Below are 19805 nucleotides of genomic sequence, written 5' to 3'. Positions count from 1 at the left end.
AGCCCATTCCTCTTCTGCCGTCACCTACCTCTGTCTCATAACCAGCTGTCTCCATTAAAATCCATTTTCTTCTCCAGCTTTAAAAAACTTTTCTTGCAAACTCCTCTCCACCCAAGAAAAAGAGTCCCAATGTTTTGCCTATGAATTTCCTTATCAATAATCATATATAAGTCAAACTTTTTCTCTACCCTTCTTACTTGGCCAGGATTCATTTTCCCTAGCAACATTGAACCTTCTTTATCATCAATACAATCTTTCCCCACTGTTTCTACATCTATTATTCTAGAAGCAGCCTCAACCTCGAGATGAACAGAATATAAGTGTCTCTCCCAATGATTTTTTGCAACTGATCAGATGATTCACAGCTTCCATATTCTTTATGATTTCAGACTTAACCTTTCACCCCCTTCTTATACATTCTCTTAAATTTGTTACAAGGGCCTGCCACAACTAGACCATCTGTCAAACGGAAAAATACTTCCGTTAAATGAACTAAAAGACAATTATTTGTTTCTTTAACAGTATCTTCTGACCTCTTCTGAACCAAATCTTTGCCCAATTTTCTGACTATCACCTCAGCATAAGACTCCAGGTTGTAGATCTCCACACCAGCATTCAGACCTCTGTTACCATCAATGTGGGAAAATCATCACTCCCATTTTTCAGACCACTACTTAGGGGTGAGCAAGAAAAACCGAACCAAACCGAAAAACCGGACGAAACCAAACTGAAAATCCGGTTAACCAAAACGGTTGGTTCGGTTTCGGTTCGGTATTTTTAAAAAACCGAAAGTAGTGGTTTGGTTTCGGTTAACCAATATAGAAAACCAGCTGTTAACCAAACCAACTGGTATACATATATTTCTATATATTTTCTATATATTATAAATTAATAAATATGCATTATATATAAATATATATTTATATACTTATAATATATAATATATTATTTATTGTTTAAAATATAATATTTTATATATTTCTATTTATTTATTATATATTTATATGTCTTTTATAATATATATTATAAATATAAGAAAACCGAAAAACCAACGAACCGAACTGACGGTTAACCGAACCGGTCAACCGCCGATTGGCTTCAGTTCGGTTTCGGTCCAAAAACCGGTAGGACCACTGAATCGTGAGCACCCCTACCACTACTAGCATCTTCTATCTCTAGTGATCCTCGACCACTCTCATAACCAAACTCATGAGGAAGAACCTTGTCATTCTTAAATGGGTTCTTGTTTGAACTTACCAAATATGCAGGTTGGCATTTTATATCAGACGATTTAAAACAAGACGGCTCCAAGACCTCATTAGCACAACCAATGAGCTGCTACACTCATCACAGTCTATAACAAGTGTCCTCCCATCATCAATGACATCAGCCAAATGCGCTCCATCACCATTTATGTCTTCTTTGGGATGTTGAGAAGAAGAATTATCCATCCATGGTCAAGAATAGAGGTATCAGTGGACCAGGTTTGGGTTGGACCCTGTCTGAATCAAAATCAATTTGAACGGATTGGACAGACCAATAAGACATATTGAATTTGACCAGTCCACACTTAATGGTCCAAAGTATTTATTGGATTGGTTCAGACCTGGTCGATTTGTAATGGATTTACATTGGATTGGGTCAAATTGAACCAATATCTGGTCCATTGGCATAAGATAAGAGTACAGGTGTCAATGGACCAGGTTTGGAATTGGGCCCAATCTAAATTAAAACCAATTTGAACAGTTTCGACAGTCCAGACGTTGTATTGGACCAGTCCAGAATGGTCCAAAGTATTTATCGGATTGGATTGGACCTAGTCCATCTCTAATGGACTCATAGCAGACTGGATCGGATTGGACTAATATCCGGTCCATTGACAGTCCTGGTCCAGATACAGAAATCTTGACTCAATCTCGTTCAACTAAGACAGTAAGATCATAATAGTCGACGCTTTTCCCAAGCAAACGGCTTCAGCTTCTAGCAACGGTGTCTTCTCAGATTCTCGAACAAACCTAATAACCACCCATGTCCATATTCCATGTTCCACACTCCCTTTCTTTTTCCATTACAAAACCCATTGATCTCCTGATTCCTAGTTGCAAGTTTCTTAAGAATAGGATTTTAAGCTTTACAAAAATTTATTATTATTTCGTAATTACTATTTATTGTAACTTTTGGAGTTAGTATTTACTGTAACTCCCATACTTTCTCTTTATAATAAAATTAACGTTTACTCTTTCTAGTAGTCTCTAGAGTCTTTACATTAAGTTAGGATTAATAATGTGATATTGGAGTTCTTTAGGTAGTAGAGTCCTTATTTTAGTGTCCCTATGGGATACCTATGAATTTGTCTTAGTCCTAAAACAACTAGAAGTTCATTTAGATAAGTTTCCTAGTTCAAATTAGAGTCTGTAAAGGGCCATTGGAGTTCATAATTTCAATATATAAATAAGGTCATTGTAATTGCAATTTAGGAAGAGTTCATTTGATGAATTAAAATTTGGTTTAGTGAATTCTGGCCATTGAAAGGATTTTTTTCTTTTTTTTTCCTCACATATTTCTTCTTCTAAGTGATCTATCTCTTTGCCATTTACCCTAACAGAAATAGTTCACTCCCTAATTTCTTGTTCATTCTTTGGTGGAAAGCAAACTGTCTACTTACTTTTCCATCCCTGTTCTCCATATTAATCACTCAATGTCCCTCTTTCACCTTACAAAGCCCACAGCCAGATTTGGAATTTGTAAAACCCCCTACAGTATCCTATGTCAATAACATAATTATGTCAACTCCACAAGGACCCAACTATTGACTGTCATTACAAGTACAATAGCTATAATACCCCAGGCCCAGCTTGACCCAATCCATGTATACTCTTATATCTAAGCATTAATTATCTCTTCCTCTGGTGGAGAATATGGCACCAATAATGGATGAAAACACTTAAAAGTAAATCTGTCAACAAATTCTTATACCACATTTCAGTATAAATATTAATCTACCTGTTGCTTTGGGGCCTCAACTCCAAATGCTACTCCCATTGCTAATTGAGTGCTAGATTCCTGGACCACCAACTCCACTAATTCAATAAACACCAAGCAGTACTAGATTATAGTAAGTCATTCAAGAGGTATTCCACCATGGTACCTCTCATGCACAATTCATTAAAAATTACCGGGTGATACTGAAGCAGATTATTGATAATCGTCAAGCGTATTGCCTCTAGCAACTCAGGATCCTCAACCTTCCTGCCAGTATCACTGCAAGGAACACCCCAACAGAAAATCCATCAATAATTACTATAGGAAACATAAACTGAAAACAAGTCCACTCATTTTCAAATTCCCTGCAAGGGGAACTTTCAATCTTTTGGCTTCTTTTCTTTCCTCAGATTTTCATCACGAAAACTTTGGTGGTCCTTTAATCATTCAAAAGGCAAGGATCTCACTTACAATGTTTAGTCAACATACTTCAAGTTATGAGCATATCAGTAGACATCATGCCAGTTTAGCTAAAACTGACATGCATCATATCTTGATGCACTGAGGTCTTTCTTTCAAGTTAAAAATAAGTACCAAATTAAACAATAAAAAGAAGGGAAATTTCTAAAAATGCATGATTTTAATTCTTTAAGACAATTAAGGATAGTGCATGAAATTATTTGCACCGATTTTCCTCATTTCTAAAATTATGCCTACTAAGTCGTAGATCTAGCACAAACCCCATTTTGTGTTACTTCAATACTTTATCAGTTAAGAACATTTTTCTTAAGTTTCTTTTAATTTTTTCTCTCTGTTATTAAAATGATACTCTGCTTTTTAGAATCACGTTAATCAAAACCTAAATGGATAAATGATCAACTAAATAAAACAAAGATGAAAAGAAAAAAAAAATTAAAGAGAAAAGAAAATGTGATTGCTTATGTACAGAATCTCTTTGTACAGAGGATCATGTATACTTTTGATTTTATATAATGCAAATATACAGTACCTTTTCTCAAAAAGAAAATATATTGTTAACATTCTAAAATAGTATAAAAACAAAGGCAAATATAGAAAATCTATTTAGTCTTTGGTCACGCTCTCATAATTAATAATAGCAATCAATAGAAGGGTTACTGGATGCCTAAAATGAAACTTTAGAAGTGATTAGTTTGGCTTCACCATAGAAAGCAATTTCAAGGATTCTCCCCCAATTCCTCCTTTGCATAAGGTATGATGTCTGCTCTAGGAACCTAGTAAGGTTTTGGGAAGATGTTTGGGTGGGAATTTAGCCCTGAAGGATCTATTTCCTTCTCTCTACTCTGTTTCCCTGTGGGAAAATGAATTTGTTGCTAGGTGTCTTTCTTCTCCTATCATCCCTGATTCTTTGAATTGTGATTTTGGGTTCAGAAGAGGTTTAAGGGAGGAAGAGTTGGCTTGTGTTACAGATCTCCTACCAGGCAATGTTTGTTTGAACCCTCCTAAGCCAGACAAAAGGATTTGGTTTCCTTCTGCCTTTCCCTGTAAAGGAAATTTGAACTAAGCCTATTCCCCCTAAGGTCTGTGTTTTGCTGGGAAGTTTTCCATGGGAAGACTAATACTTTGGACAAAGTACAGAAGAAAAGGCCTTACTTGTGCCTATCCCCAAAATATTGTTTTCTATGCAAATCTAATGGTGAGGATTGTTACCACTTGTTTTTATCCTGCCCTTTTGCTGCAACTATCTGGTTTTGGATTTTTGCCCTCGTTGGTTGCAGCTGGCTTTTTCCAGATGAAGTAACTCAATTGTTTGTACCCTCAACCTTTGTATGGCCTACAAAAAGAGGACGGTTGATGTGGAGGTGTACTAGAGCAGCCTCCTTATGGACCATTTGGGATGAAAGAAATGCCAGAATATACCAAAATAAGAAGCATCTAAGAGGTCAAGGACTACATTTTGACAAGGGCAATGGCAATAATACACTGTTCGAGAATGACCAACATGTTACAGCCCTTTTCTTTTGATGACTTTGGATAAATTGTTTAGCAATGGCTAGTAGCTCTTCCTCTAAGACGAGTTTTATTGCAGATTGGGTTCCTCCTCCTAAAGGGTTTTGTTAAATCAAACTTTGATGGGAGCAGTTAAGGTAACCCTAGCCCCTCTGGCATAGGAGGGGTTTTGAGAGATAAGGACAGCACTGTTTTGGCCTTATTTTCAAGCCTAGTGGAATTTGGAGACTCTATCAATGCAAAGCTACTAGCTGTCATCAGGGGTGGCCACGAGTCAAGCTCTTCAAGAGCTACTAAAGCTTGGCTCGGCTCAGTTTCAACCGAGCTCGAGCCCAATTCAGGCACATTTATTAATCGAGCTAAGCTCAAGCCTAATAAATCTCAGCTCGTGAGGCTCGCGAGACGGCTCATATAATAATAATAATAATATATAATTATTATTATTATAGAAAACAATATATATAATAAAAATATTATATATATAATAATAACTAATTATTATAATTCTTAATTTTTTAAATATCAAATAAAAACATTTTTATATATAATTTTTTTTATTTTTACAAAACATTTTCTCAAGTCAAGCTCGAGCTTATGAGCCTTGTACTACCTTGGCGAGCTGAGCTCGAATAGCTAGCTATTTGGCTCGGCTCGGCTCGAATCCACCCCTAGCTGCCATATAGGGGATTCAACTTGCAAGTCAAGTTGGTACAAAAAGACTATTAATTGAAGGTGACTCCAAGGTAGTTGTGGGTAGACCTGTTCATGGGTTGGGTAGCCTGACGAGCCGGCCTAGCCCGGACCGATCTAAGTTGGGCTTAGATAGAATTTCAGGCCCACAGGCCCAGGCTTGGGCCTAAAACATCAAGCCCGACCTTTTCTCGGGCCAGGTTCAGGCTTTCTCACAAAAGCCCGGCTCAAGACCAACCCTAACTTGATAATGTATTATATAATAAAAATATATTTTATATAATAATATATATATAATATTTTTTCTTTATTATTCTTCTCTTTTTTCAAGTAATGGTGAGATCTTTCATTATATTTTAGGTTTTGAGGTCTTTTAATATAAATAAAACAGTTTTTTATTGAATAAAAAAAGAAAAAAATCTTTTCCAATTTTCTAGCCGGGCTCGGGCTCAGGCCCGAGGTTCAAGCTTTATATAAGGGCCAGGCTCAGGCTCAAGACCTAGGCCCAATGGTCAGTCTGGGCTCGGGCTCGAGCCTAAGTATATTCTGTTAATACAGAGACAAAGCCTGGCCCGGCCCGGCCCATGAACAGGTCTAGTTGTGGGATGGTTGCTGGATCTGGATTCGGTTGTTTGGGGTTTTAGGGATCTCCTTAAGAAAGTGATTTGATTAACAAGGAATATGACAGTGAAATTCCAATGGGTAAGGAGGTCAGTAAATGAGATGGCTGACTCTCTTGCAAAGCAAGGGATTAACTGGGAAACTTTGTTTTGGGTTGCTTTGTAGTTGTTTATAGTCTCACTTCTCTTTGGTTGAATGTGATCTCCTCTTTAAGAGTGAGCCAGTGAGGCTGCATCTTGGGCCTCTCTCTGGGATACTTGTAACAGACCTATCTTCTGATTAATGAATTAATTGTTCAATTGTCAAAAAAAAACAAGACCCAGTGGGCACAGTTTTCCATGGAGGAAGATTTTTGCAAAGATTTTATTCCACATTCCTTAATTGTAAGTAGAGATTTTAAAGTAACCTTATTAGTAATTTCCAAAAAGAAAGCATATGAGAAAGTAATCCAAAAGCACTGGCATAAAAAAGAAAGAAGGAAAGAAAAAAACTGGCTTCTGTGAATAGCCTGAACTACTTGTTCAGGTGGATTTCAAGACCCGCCAACTGCCTGCCAGATTCTGTAGCTAAAACAGGGATTAAGGAGAATCTTGTATGGGGAATTCCTGGGACAGGGAGTAAATTGTAAAGAAACTGTTATGGTGAGAAATTGATGTTTTCAGCCTACTGCTTTTGTATAGTGAGGTGATTTTTTTTTTTTCTGAAATGCATCTATTCAACATCATCATCATCTAAGCCTTGTTCCATATGGGGTCAGCTACATGAACTTAAGCAAGATATCCAAGCACAAAAATAACAAACAAGATATAATAAATCAATGGTGATTTAGCTACAATTTGGTCTATCATGTACATGAATAAAGAAATAAAAAAAACAACAAATCAGACTCAATAGTAGATCAAAAAAACTTACGCTTTAGTAATAGCAAACTTATTGTGCTTCCCAGAGGAATCTAAAAAGACATTTGCCTTGACAACATTGAGTCCAAGTTTTTTCAAGGCATTCATCTGCAGCACCCCATACCCCAACCCCCACCAGCAAAAAGAAAACAGTTAGATAATGAACTGAAAAGTATTCCTCATAATAGGATCTCTAATTGCATATTCCCTTTTACCTACAAAAATAAGTTCATGACTTAAAAGTAATGTTTTTCTTCCCTATAAATCCAAGAAACAGAAAAAAAAGTGGATATAGGGATACAATTGAAATTCAGTAACAGAAAGAGATCCATATCTACTTTTGTTCAGGTTCTAAGGAGAGCCACATGATAACAATAAAAACTTTATACATTCACAAGGATGAAACCACCATTTGGTTGCCCACATTTAAGATACATTCCATCCAAGTATCAGAATGAGAACAAATTTCAGATAATACCATATGAAACAGAATGTTGGGTAATCAAGAAACAACAAATTCAAACAACCAGTGTATTTGAGATGAGGATATCTAATATATATATTAAAGGAAGACTTTCAGGCTACAGCCCCCACCATTCAGACACGTGGCTTTTTCAAATTTAGACATATGACATTTTTTGAGAAGCTGTTGTTAAAGCCCACAGCCCACTACCACCATTCAGATAAGTGGCCTTCTCATTTTCTAGAAAGCTAGACACGTGGCAATTTCTGATAAATTCCTGCTAAAGCCCACAACCCACTATCAGGCTACAGCCCCCCACCATTCAGACACATGGTCTTCTCATTTTTCTGGAAATCTAGACACGTGGCATTTTCTGAGAAGTTGCTGCTAAAGCCCACAACCCACTACCACCATTTTCAATCCATTCCTAAAAAATGCAGAAAATGCAAAAGTGGTTATCCACAACCACTTCTGCCTACACTCTATCAATCTCAGTTAATCATTAACCCTCTACATATCATAAAAAAAGAAAACAATTCATATTCTAATAATTATTGAAAAGCTATTTTTTGAAATAAATATTTCTTGAAATTTTAATAATTATTTAAAATATTAGTAAATATAAATTTAACATTATTGATTCCATAATGTAAATTTAATATTACTGATTCCCCGTACTTAGTACGGGGTCATTAACTAGTTTTTTATCAATAATATAAACAAATTCATTAAAAAGGAACAATTAAGTACATAGGAGAAGGGGAGAGATTAACTCTCTTAGGCCTCCCAAAAATAATTCAAACTACACCATAGCCCAAAACAAACTGTTCCTTCCCACCCCTTGTTTAGTAAGTGTGTCAGCAAAAGCACTGGCTTCTCTTCTCACCCAATTAAATGTTACCTCATAACTTTCCTTTTATCAAAGATGTAGCACAACCATCCAGCCTCCTCATCCTTTCTAGGCCAACTTATCACAAGTTTCGAGTTTCCTTCAATTGACAACTTTCGGATATTCAGCTCCTTAGCCTTTTGAATTCCTTCCAAAAAAGCCAGAATTTCAGCCCTTAATGAATCACCATCTCCAATTGGGCCTGAATAAATCGTAATGACTTTTTCATCCTCATTTCTAAATACTCCTCCAATGCCGGACAGACCTGGATTACCTTAACTGTTGCAATCAAAATTGAACTTAATAAATCCTCCAGATGGTGGGGACCAATAAGGCCTAATAGCCTCCTTTAAAGGAGAAGAGTCAGCTGCCTCCCTCCACTTCCTCATCAATTCACCCCTAGGAATGTCCTTAAAGAGATCCAAGGACTTCACCCAATGGACCACTCTAATGGTGATGGCTTCAACAATAGAATCCCTGCTTCTGTCTTTATCAAGAAAGATTCTCTAGTTCCTCTCTTCCCAGCCAGGGTTCAGGGCAGGGATGGAGCAGGGAATTTGAGTTCAGGGTCAAGGATGGGGCAAGAAAAAACCAGCCCCGCCCCGCCCCGCCCCATTGCCATTCCTAATCCCCTGTCTCTTCGGCTACAAGAGGAACTCTACAAAGCTTGGGTCAGACTGCTTTTCCTCTTTATCACCGGGAGGCTCTTCAAACTGTATTGTGACCTTTTCCACCACAAAGAGAGAGCCAATGTTAATGTCCTCTTCACTGTCCATGCACACTTAGACAACTTCTTCAACACTTCTAATATTGGACTTGTTATCAGATGCACTATCTTCCTCAGAATCAACGCAACTAATCCAACGGCCATCTTCTTCATCATACGGCCAAGCTTCTTTTGATCTGGAATATCTTGGGTTGGGTTTGTCTTGCACCGAAGGGGAGTGCTTAGTCCACTAGGGACAATGATATACCCAGATTAACATCCCCCTTCACCCCCCCCCCCTTTAATTTCACACATTACACTTAAACTGTCATGTGTAAATGGTTTGGATCTCGATCGAGCCAAATGGCCCACCCCAAGTTTAGTAAAATTATAACCCAACTTATCCCTTTCTAAAGCTTCGATGTAGGATGAAGGGCCACTCCTTTTAAATTCAAATTTATTTGAGAATGCAATTAGTAGAGGCAAACTAGAGCCTAAATCAGCCTTGCCTAATGATTAAGTTGCCCTACGAGGAAAGTCAACAGTGCCAGCCAAACTTTCCTTTGTCTCTATACCACATGGCCTGCTACTCGCCACGTCAACTTCATCTTCTATCTTTCTCCCTCTCTAACATAGCATCGATCCAACTTCCAACGCTAACCAGACCTGCCATCAGAAAAAACTTTGACCACTCTCAGGCATGTTCGTTTCCTCTTAACTCTTATATCTTAAGAGGAATCTATTAACTTTAAGAGAAAATTGGTTTTTGTTTCCTCTTATCTCTTATCTCTTGAAGTGCAATCATACAACTTTTTGTCTTCCAATGATACCCCCAAAAAGACAAACAAAAACTCTCATATATGGGATCAAAATGGATATTTGATGATTTTCAGAATTCAGAACATTCTCTGCATTCAGGGTTCAGAGGAAAGAAAAGTTCACCAATACCAATAAAGAGGAAAAGCAGTCTGAAATATTGTTTGGCTTGGAAGCTCATAGACTCATGGTGGCGACTTCCAGATGTCAGAATTCAGAGCAGTCTGAAATATTATCACCTCTTAATGTAATTATTGCACTTTCAGGTGTCAGACTTCAGAGCAAACGAACAGGCCCTTAGAATATTGTTCGGCTTGGAAGCTCATAGACTCGTGGTGGCGGCTTCCAGATTTGAAATATTCGCCTCTTCTAAAGAACCTCCACAAAAAATAGGGGCTTTGACCTTCATCTTTAGATGCAAAACAGAAGCATTTTCTTACTTATTTTCTTACACAAAAACAGGGGCTCTGACCTCTTATTGTTTTCTCTTTTTCTGATACAAAAAAGTAGGGGTGCAACTTGGGCAAGCCTAGTCTAAGCCCGAACTGACCCAACCCAAAATTTAACATGAGATGGGCTTGGATTTTTGGTCCTCGGGCTGGGCTTGGACCCAAGAAGTCAGGCTTCTTTATTTTTCAGATGGGCCCTGGCCTAGCCTTTAGGTAGCCCGAACCTGGCCCAACCATTCACATTCATACATACATATGTATATATATGTAAATTTTGCATACATATTTACATATATATCCACCTCTTCTAAAGAACCTCCACAAAAAATAGGGACACTGACCTTCATCTTTAGATGCAAAATAGGAGCATTTTCTTACTTATTTTCTTACACAAAATAGGGGCTCTGACCTCTTATTGTTTTCTCTTTTTCAAATACAAAAGAGTAGGGGTGCAACTTGGGCAGGCCTAGTCTGAGCCCGAACTGACCCAGCCTGAAATAACTTGAGATGAGATTGGATTTTCGGTCCTCGGGCTGGGCTTGGGCCCAAGAAGTCAGGCTTCTTTATTTTTCGGTGGGGCCCTAACCTAGCCTATAGGGAGCCCAAACTTGGCCCGAGCCTGGCCCAACTATACAAATTCGCACAAACACACACACACACACACACACACACACACACACACACATATATATATATATATATATATATATATATTTTCCTATATACATACATATTTGCATACATATTTACGTATATACATACATGTATGTATACATATTTACATAAATGCATATATACATATATAATTTTAGAGTGAGTTCATTGACCACCTGAACCAAGCCTGGGCTCGAGCCCAACCCAAGTGCATCAAATTACAGTGCGAGTTGGGCTCAGGTTGGGAAGATTAGGCTTGACCCTGGGCTCAGTCCGGGCTCAAGCCTTGAGCCCAAATTTTAGGGTCAGGCCTGGGTTGACCATAAACCCGGCCCAACCCACCTAACTTGCACCCCACAAAAGAGGGGGCTCCACCTTATTTTTCTCGCCTATTTTTGTAATGTGAAACAGGAGCTGTGCTTCATCATGTTTTCAGCTGTTTTAACATAAAAACAAGGGCTCCACTCTATTTTTTTCTCTCCTTTTCTTATGCTAAACAGGGTCTGCTCCTCATTTTCTCCCATTGTTTTTAACACAAAACAGGGGTTCTGCCCTATTGTTTTTTCATCCTCTTCTGTATGCAAAATAGGACCTCTACTCCATGGATTTTTAAGTCTTTTATGACATGAAAACAGGGGCCCCGCCCCATGTTGTTTTGGTAAGGTATTTGTGTTTGAATTCTGAAACTCTGAAGATTTCTTTGTTAGCTTCGGTATGGCAGTGTGTAAGTCTTTATTTATGCTAGTTTGTTGGACATGGTTTGGCTTATAATTTGTTAACTCCTTATGTAATTCATTATAAATATGCTATTTTGTTGAACTATCATCTTCTTGGATGTGTTTTAGGCTGAGAAATTATCTCTCTCTCCCTCTCTCTCTTATTTTCATATTTTTCATGAATTGCATGTCTGACTTAAATTAATGAAAATTGAAGTTGAAACTATAGGGAATTAGGGATTAGATAAAATTATGATTCTTTTCCCTTAAAAATGTGGAGATAAGATCACAGGATAGCTAAATTTTCAATAGTAGATTAGTAGTATTGTAGATTAGTAAGATCATTGGCTCACTATTACTACCTACTTATATTATGTCTATAGGTTGAAAATTAGTACAAAGTCATTTTTTTCTGTTTTTTGAGAAGTTTGGGTATTTCCTATAGTTATTTTGACAGCTTTTAGAAAAATCAGAAAAAAATCTTACAATTTACGATACGATTATGATTTTCAAACATTGATTGGGAAGGAGGAGGCAGGAAGTCTCCCCTATCAAACAACCTATGTCCAACAATAGAAACTGGATAGTATGGAAATATTAATAGAGGAAACAGAAACATATACCGTGTCAAGGAGAGCTCCAAGACGATCACCAAACGTTATCTCCACAATAGTTGCATCAGGATCTGAATTCAGGTCTATTATAACTTTAGGAGTAGGAATTGTATCAGCTTCTTTAGCACTTCCATCCTGTTAAAACAAAGGGTTAAATAAGTAGGCACAAAGTAAAAATAAAAGCACAAAGACACAATGGGTTGTTCAATACCTCTACAGCAGTTTTGGATAAAGCTTGTGGAATAATAACACCTGTATAAGATGATGTTCTGAAAACCAAATATCAATGTACATGCACATATTAATGACCAGAAGGAAAAACCCTAAACCACAGCTAAGAAAGAATTTGGTAGTTGAGGAATGATAATAATGTAGCTTTCATAAAAATGGTGGACCACCATGGCAGTTTCATCTCAGAATACCACACAGCTCTGCCATAATATGCAAATGCTCAGCCACAGAATACAAATCCTTATGATTTGATGACATATAAACAATCAATACATGGGCAATAATTATCATCTAATCATGTTATTTAGTGGATATAAATTCACCTTACTGCAGCATGGGCATGTCAGAGATCAATTATACACACTTATTAATGCATTCTTTTCCTTGACATTATGTAATCTTTTTCTCAGAAGAGTGAATGTAAATGTAAAATCAATTTCTTTATCTTCATTTACCATAAAGCTTAGGTCCATATCCAGTCTACCCCTCCCAAGACCCTAGATAGCTGGGGCAAACATAAGGTAATGACCCTTTTGGCCAGTCAACTTCCAAATTGGATGAAACCAGTATGCATTAATAGACATTAATGACACTAAATAAGAAGCACGAATTTTTGAAATTTTTAAATGACATGAGCTAAAATATCATGAAATAGAAATAACTCAAGCCCCTTCATCTTTCAAATTTCTGAAGACCTAACGTTACAAGAAAAGGGTTCAAATTTAATAGAATAAACACAAATCTGACCATTCATTTTTGCAGGTCTGAAGAGGAAAAAGTACTAAAAAAAAAATCCAAACAAGAAAAAGGAAGAAATGTTCACTTGACGGTTGATGGGTGGGTGGGGGAGGGGGTAATTTTAGCTTAAACCAACACCAATGCCAAGGAAAAAGAATAATTTTGAAAGCACGACTATTAAAAACCAAAATAACAAAGTTGGAATCACAACCATCTCCAGAACCTTTTGTTTGCAGAAGGCCACAAAGCAAGGAAAAAGGAAAAAAAAAAAATAGAAGAATCTGATAAGACATTAATAATATCGACACAACACCGCGCAATGTATCTCATATTCAAAAGACAGTGAAAAAATTATTCAAGTGAAAATATGAATTATTCAACTGAACTCCAGAATTCATTCAGACACACAAAACAAATCCAAATAAGAATTATTCAAGTGAATATAAGCTACATTGATGGACACCCATATCCTTAATTCACAAGAACTCCCAGAATTCAGTGAGAAATTTTAAATTATAAAACAGTCCTACAAATAAAACATACAAAACCAATTAGCATACCTTTTCTTGGAAACAGCCCAACATCGGCTATTATCCAATCCGAACAGCCTCTTCATAAAACCCCCATTACTAAAACGATTTTCAACAGTTCTCAAACCAGAACAAACCCCCAAACTCCCAGCAGCCATAGCCACAGCCATTAGCTCTCCAAAGAATAAATAAATTAAACAACTCCTTAAAGAAGAAATAAAGAACAAAATTTAATCCAGAGACCCAAAAATTAAAATTTCCAGAAAGCCCAACAAATGTCAGAACTTAGCTGGTAGATTCTTCTTCTTTTCGGTCATGGAAGCTGAAATTTCTCGTATAACCCGTGAAACCCAGTTCAAAGAGAAACCAAAAACGTACATAAGATCAGAAGAGTCTAATAATCTGTGGGAGTAAGTCGACCACTTGGCTTTGGCAGTGACAGTGATGGTGATATGCGCCATGAAATCTCTCTTCTCTCTCTCCCCCTTTTTAAAGCGAGCCTTAAAAACTTGGCAATTATCTTCAAGCCTCATCATCTGATTTTGTATGGATAAAAACGAAATTTGTGAACCGGAAAGAATTAGAGATATTATCTAAAATCTCACAATCTCACCATTACTTTTTTTGCATCTTTCAAATTTACCATGACTTTTCAATACTTTTAGAAAGGCCCTTATTATTTTTATTGTTCAAATCTTACCTTATGCTCACATAAGTTGTCCGTGTAACTATCGAACAATGTATGCCCTGAGGTCCAGTAATGTTTATAATTGATTAAAATTACAAATAAAATTGCAATTATTTCATGTGCCATGTGTATGTTTCTATTAATTTAATCTTTGTAAATTTTAAGATTATTAGTAAATGTTAAAAGATATGATATCCGAAAAACAACTGATTAATAAATTGGAATCATAAACATGGTGTTATTTATCAAAAATCATGGGTGGGTTTTGATTGGTCAAAACTCTTTCTATACTATATCTTTTCTGCATCATAGATTTTTTCTTTAATTTATCATTTTAAAAATAAATTATACTAATTCAAAACATTGTAAATTCAAGATGTCTTTGAATCCATAACTTTTTAAAAGCTTTAATTCATAGTATTTATTAATGGCAAAGAGAGAGAATGTATTTAATTGTGAAAAATGTCATACATCTACATATATTTATCTATCGGTGTATCCTTCATTTAAAATTTAATAAATGAACTTTATTTTTCTAAATCAAAAAAAAATGAAAGAATAGAAAATGCTCTCAATGCTTCTTTTAAACTTAACACATGGATATTAGATTTATTAATTTAATTTAATATTTTTAGTTTTTTTCAAAATTAATTCTATGTCTTATGAGACTGCATCATTTTTTAGGGTGGATCATGAATGCATTAATTTATGAAGTTGTCATAAGAAGGAAAAACAGAATGGTGGGTTTCAATATTAAGGACATACTTTGATATGTTTAATATGTGTGGCAATATGAGAGAACCAATGGAGAAACTTTCCAACCAAGCCTATAAAAGTAAATACATATTCAACTATTTCATGAACTTTTTTCTTGTATTTTATTTGTATATTACATCTAAATCAATTTGTTATGGATTATAAGGTTTTTTTTATTAACAATGTTAGACATTATATTTTAGAGCTAAGGGCATATACTGGAATGGGTGTTTACTTAAAACACTTAATTGGATCAACTTTCAAACTATTCCTAGACTTTTGGATAGATGGATGGAATAGCTAAACCATTACTTGTGATCCTTGACTTGATAATGGTACATAATCGTATATTCAATTTAGCTTCTTTTGATATGCTAATTAGTGAGATCCTTTTAGGGTCAACATTTGGGTATGTTGGATCAGTTATGAGGGGGATCTAGGCAAACGATCATTGTGATAGGATTAACAACTTTGTTGGGCAAAGAGATTATTTGTATAATAATGGCAACGGGGCAGGGATCATATTCCCCGTCCCCAACCCCGATTCTGAAATTAACCCTCATCCCCGTCCTCGATCCCCATCGTGGATAAAATGTGTCCTCCATCCCTGACCCTCGATGAGGATGGGTTCCCCACGGGGGCCCGAATCCCCGAAATATTTTTAAATAACAGTAGCTTTTTAAAAATAAATTTACTTAAAATAAATAAAAAACTTAAATTATAAATAATCTTTTAAATATGTTTTGGTATATAGAAATAATATAATAATATATATTTAATATACATATATAACATTTAATATATATAATATATAATCGAGGTTGGGTGGGGCAGGGCGGGGCGGGGACCTCAATCCCCATCTCCGACCCCAACCCCAATCGGGGATTCCTATTAATCCCCGTCCCCGTCCCCGTCTTGCCAAAATAATCCCCATCCCCCTCATCGGGGATGGGGAAAATTGCCATTCCTAATTTGTAAGCATACCCTCTTTAGTGGATGGTTAAAATTGTCGATAGTGGATTTCAAAAAATATTGAAATTTGTTTTGCAAAAGTGTATGTATAAGTTTAAATAATTTATTTTGAAAAGTTGTTTGCAAAGAAATTTTTCCCGGGATCCACTAATGAGAGTGTGACATTAATAAGTCCTTTGAATCCCAATGTTGGATATTAATAGCTGAGAAATCATGTAGCAAATATCTTATTTGAACCAAAATGTTGATGGACATATAATTGAATTGGTTCATTAAGACTTGGACTCATAGGGTGCCTAAGGCCTAAGTAGCAAGTGTTCAATACTACTAAAATGTTCAAGCCCATAACTTATGAGGTGATTCACTCATTAATTAGAGTGAAATTGGCTTTGTGGGCCTTAACTCATTTCAAGTGAATGAGAGGGCCCAATAATGATTGATCCAATTGGCATGTGGGTCATTTTCCATACAAGTAGGGGTGTAAACGGTATCCGATTATCTGATTCCGAATTTGATATTTGACATAATCGAATTGAATTCAAATGGTTCGATAAACTTAATGGTTGAATTCGAATTTGTATATCTTACCGATTAGTTTATTGAATTTGAATTTGAATTTGTATCGATCCGATTTGTTAAAATTCGAATTCAATTATTATATAACTTTAATATATATTAATAATAAATATAATAAAATATATATCAATCTATCTAAACTTAAGAGTGGTCATGTCCCTCAAAGATGACATCTCAGCTAAAAAGGTTGCAACAATGTCACCTACTTGAGTACTCCCATTCTTGATAACCCCTCCTCCTCCTCTCTCCCTCTCTCTCTCTCTCTCTCTCTCCTTTCCATTCCCCTCCATCACTTTTAATTTCATTCCTCTTGCTTTTTCCTCATTCTCTCTTCCTCTCTCCCTCCGTCTTTTCTATTCTCAAGCTATGAGCACCAAGCAACCACCACTCATGATCAATATCCTCTATAGATTTTTTTTTCCTCATTCCCTTTTTCTCTCTCCCTCCATCTTTTCTATTCGCAAACTACGAGCACCGAGTAACCACCATTCATGATCAATATCCTCTATAGCTTTTCAAGAATAACAAGTGATGCATCCATACTTTGAAGAATAGCAAACGGTTCATCTTAGTGCCTTTGTTCACTATGTTTTAGGTTTTTTTAGTTTACTTTGTTTTCTTCTTTTTCTTTTTGTTCAATGTCTTGCCATTGATGTTTCTCTTGTTCAATGTTTCGTTGCAGATGCCACATATCACTTGTTAGTTTTATTTTTAAAAGACAGTCTCTTCTTCCTCTTTTCTCAATGCACCTAGTCGTGTTAGGGTTTACAAGGGAAGTGAAAATTCATCTAGCTTGTTAGGGTTTACAACGAAAGTGAAAGTAATTGGTCGAATTCAAATCAAATCAAATATTTGACATTTTAATCGATTTCGAATTCGATTGTTGGTTTTATATATCTTATGGATATTTAATCAAATTTGAATCACCTTCTTTGTAATCGAATTCGAATTCGAATATAAGTTGATTTGATTTGAATTCGCTCCATTTATAGGCCTACATACAAGAATGTCTTCTCTCATATCCTTTGAGAAATTCAAGACCTATTGGAGGTGGTTTAATCGATGTTATAAGACTTCTAGAGAGTTTGACTAGAAACATGAATACATGACTTGACTAGTCATACTAGGACAAAATTAGTCAGCTAACTTGAAGCAGCCAATACCCAATTAAATTGGTATTTTTCTAGGGTTTATTAGAGATTTAATGCTTTAAATACCCATTGAGGGCTACAAACAAAAAGCTACACATTCATCCACTCTAGACAACACAATTCAGTCCAAAAAAACTACTTTTTTTCCAAGAGTCGGACTTGTAGTTGTGTTCTCCTTTCTTCTTCCTTTGAACCACCTCCAAGAAGCCAATTTTTGGGGATCATCTACTATATAAATCCTCCATTAACAAACGTGATTTGGGTATCCAAACACAGTTGTATTCTCAAGGGATTGTGTGATTCAATATCAAAGCTTGTGCCATCTTTATTTGGATTGAATTGCTAGAGAGAAGAGATTGAAGTCTTGGGCATGAATACCACAAATGTTCTTCCACTTATAAGAACTCTTTTATCAGGTAAAGTTCCAACCTTTCTCATATATCTGGATCTAATTTGACTTGGTTTAAATCCCAAAATGATATTGAGGAGAAAAGATAGTTTTCTCCCATGTGATTTTGCTATACCCTAGTTTTGAACAGAAAAATCCGACCTTGTGCATGTCACAACTTTCAATTAGTATCAGAGGTTTTGGTTTAAATTTTGAAATTTGAATTGTATTCAAATTAATCCAATAAGAAATTGATTATCTTGCTGAAATTGTACTAAGTGATTTTTCTTGGTTGGTTCAATTGGAGGTGTCATTAGATTGCACCATGGGCAAGGTAATCTGAAATTAAGATTGATATTATGATGATTACTATGTCTTCATGCCATGGTTTGGCAGAAATCATTAGTGTGCTTGATTGATTATTTAATTTGTATCATTCAAGGTTATAATTCAACTTGGGCAGTTTCTTGTTTTTGAACAAGTTTTCCCAAGTTTTTATTTTTATTGTGTAGATTCAATTTGTATTAGGTTTCTAGATGTAAGCATTAGAAATTTTGTTTTTTTATTTATTTTGGAAGACCTGGAGTTAGACCAAAGAAAAGGTGGTGGAGATCATGGTTTAATATGCACAAGATGGAGATCTTGGTTCAATTTGCAAAATCAAATCTTCATCAAATTTCTTGAAAAGGATGAACAAGAATTTGGCCTTACCATTACAGCTTTGTTTATTAAGTGTTTTGATTATGTTTTCTTTCATAATATGTTTGATTTTAGTTCAGATCACATGATCTCAATTAGGTTAAAGTTGCAACACATCAAATCCTAGAATAACAATTTATTGCAGTCCAACTTCACACCACTGCTATGAATAATTCACATACTATTTGATATTTTAAGTGTTGGAACCTTAACCTCATTGGCCTACGTTTGGGACCCAACCCACAGACATTAAAGCAAGATAAACCCATTGTTGACATCATTGCTATATGGGCTGAATTGACTCTTGTAACAAGGATTACAACTTGGATTGTTAAAAAATCATGTGGTCAGTCACATGTACATTTAATTAAGTGGGCTCATAGTGTTTTAATGTTAAATGGCCTTGGTGCTTTGTTTACTTCTTATTGCTATTGCTTGTTTTATGTGATTATGATTACATAACTAGTGTGTTGAATCGAACATGACCATAAGTGCTTAGCCATGTGAGACTTTTGATAACTCTAGCTCGTTTCGTATGGGATGAATTTCCTCTTGCAATATAACTTGGACTATTAAAAAGTCTTGTGA

The 19805-nt window shown here is 35.8% G+C and overlaps 1 protein-coding gene across 4 annotated transcripts in view; it reads right to left on the bottom strand.

Moving 5' to 3' along the window:
- The window catches only part of ACR11 (uridylyltransferase-like protein), a 38545-nt gene extending 23901 nt beyond the window's left edge, over positions 1-14644 (bottom strand). The window contains exons 1-6 of one of the 4 annotated variants that reach the window (XM_088956552.1): positions 14018-14644; positions 12700-12757; positions 12498-12623; positions 7195-7289; positions 3177-3261; positions 3004-3063 (exon numbers count right to left, since the gene is read on the bottom strand). In XM_088956552.1, coding sequence (XP_088812678.1) covers positions 3004-3063; positions 3177-3261; positions 7195-7289; positions 12498-12623; positions 12700-12757; positions 14018-14157 — 564 coding nt within the window. In that variant the 5' untranslated portion in view covers positions 14158-14644. The remainder of the gene's footprint in view (positions 1-3003; positions 3064-3176; positions 3262-7194; positions 7290-12497; positions 12624-12699; positions 12758-14017) is intronic. The other 3 variants (XM_088956551.1, XM_088956549.1, XM_088956550.1) reach the window with 3 other exon arrangements.
- Between the last annotated feature and the right edge of the window lie 5161 nt (positions 14645-19805).

The sequence above is a fragment of the Nelumbo lutea genome, chromosome 8, assembly GCF_056320005.1.
Source record: "Nelumbo lutea isolate HS-2025 chromosome 8, American lotus-T2T, whole genome shotgun sequence".
Classification (NCBI taxonomy): Eukaryota; Viridiplantae; Streptophyta; class Magnoliopsida; order Proteales; family Nelumbonaceae; genus Nelumbo; species Nelumbo lutea.
Note: the sequence above shows the minus strand (reverse complement) of the source record. Positions and strands in the feature narration are given on the sequence as shown.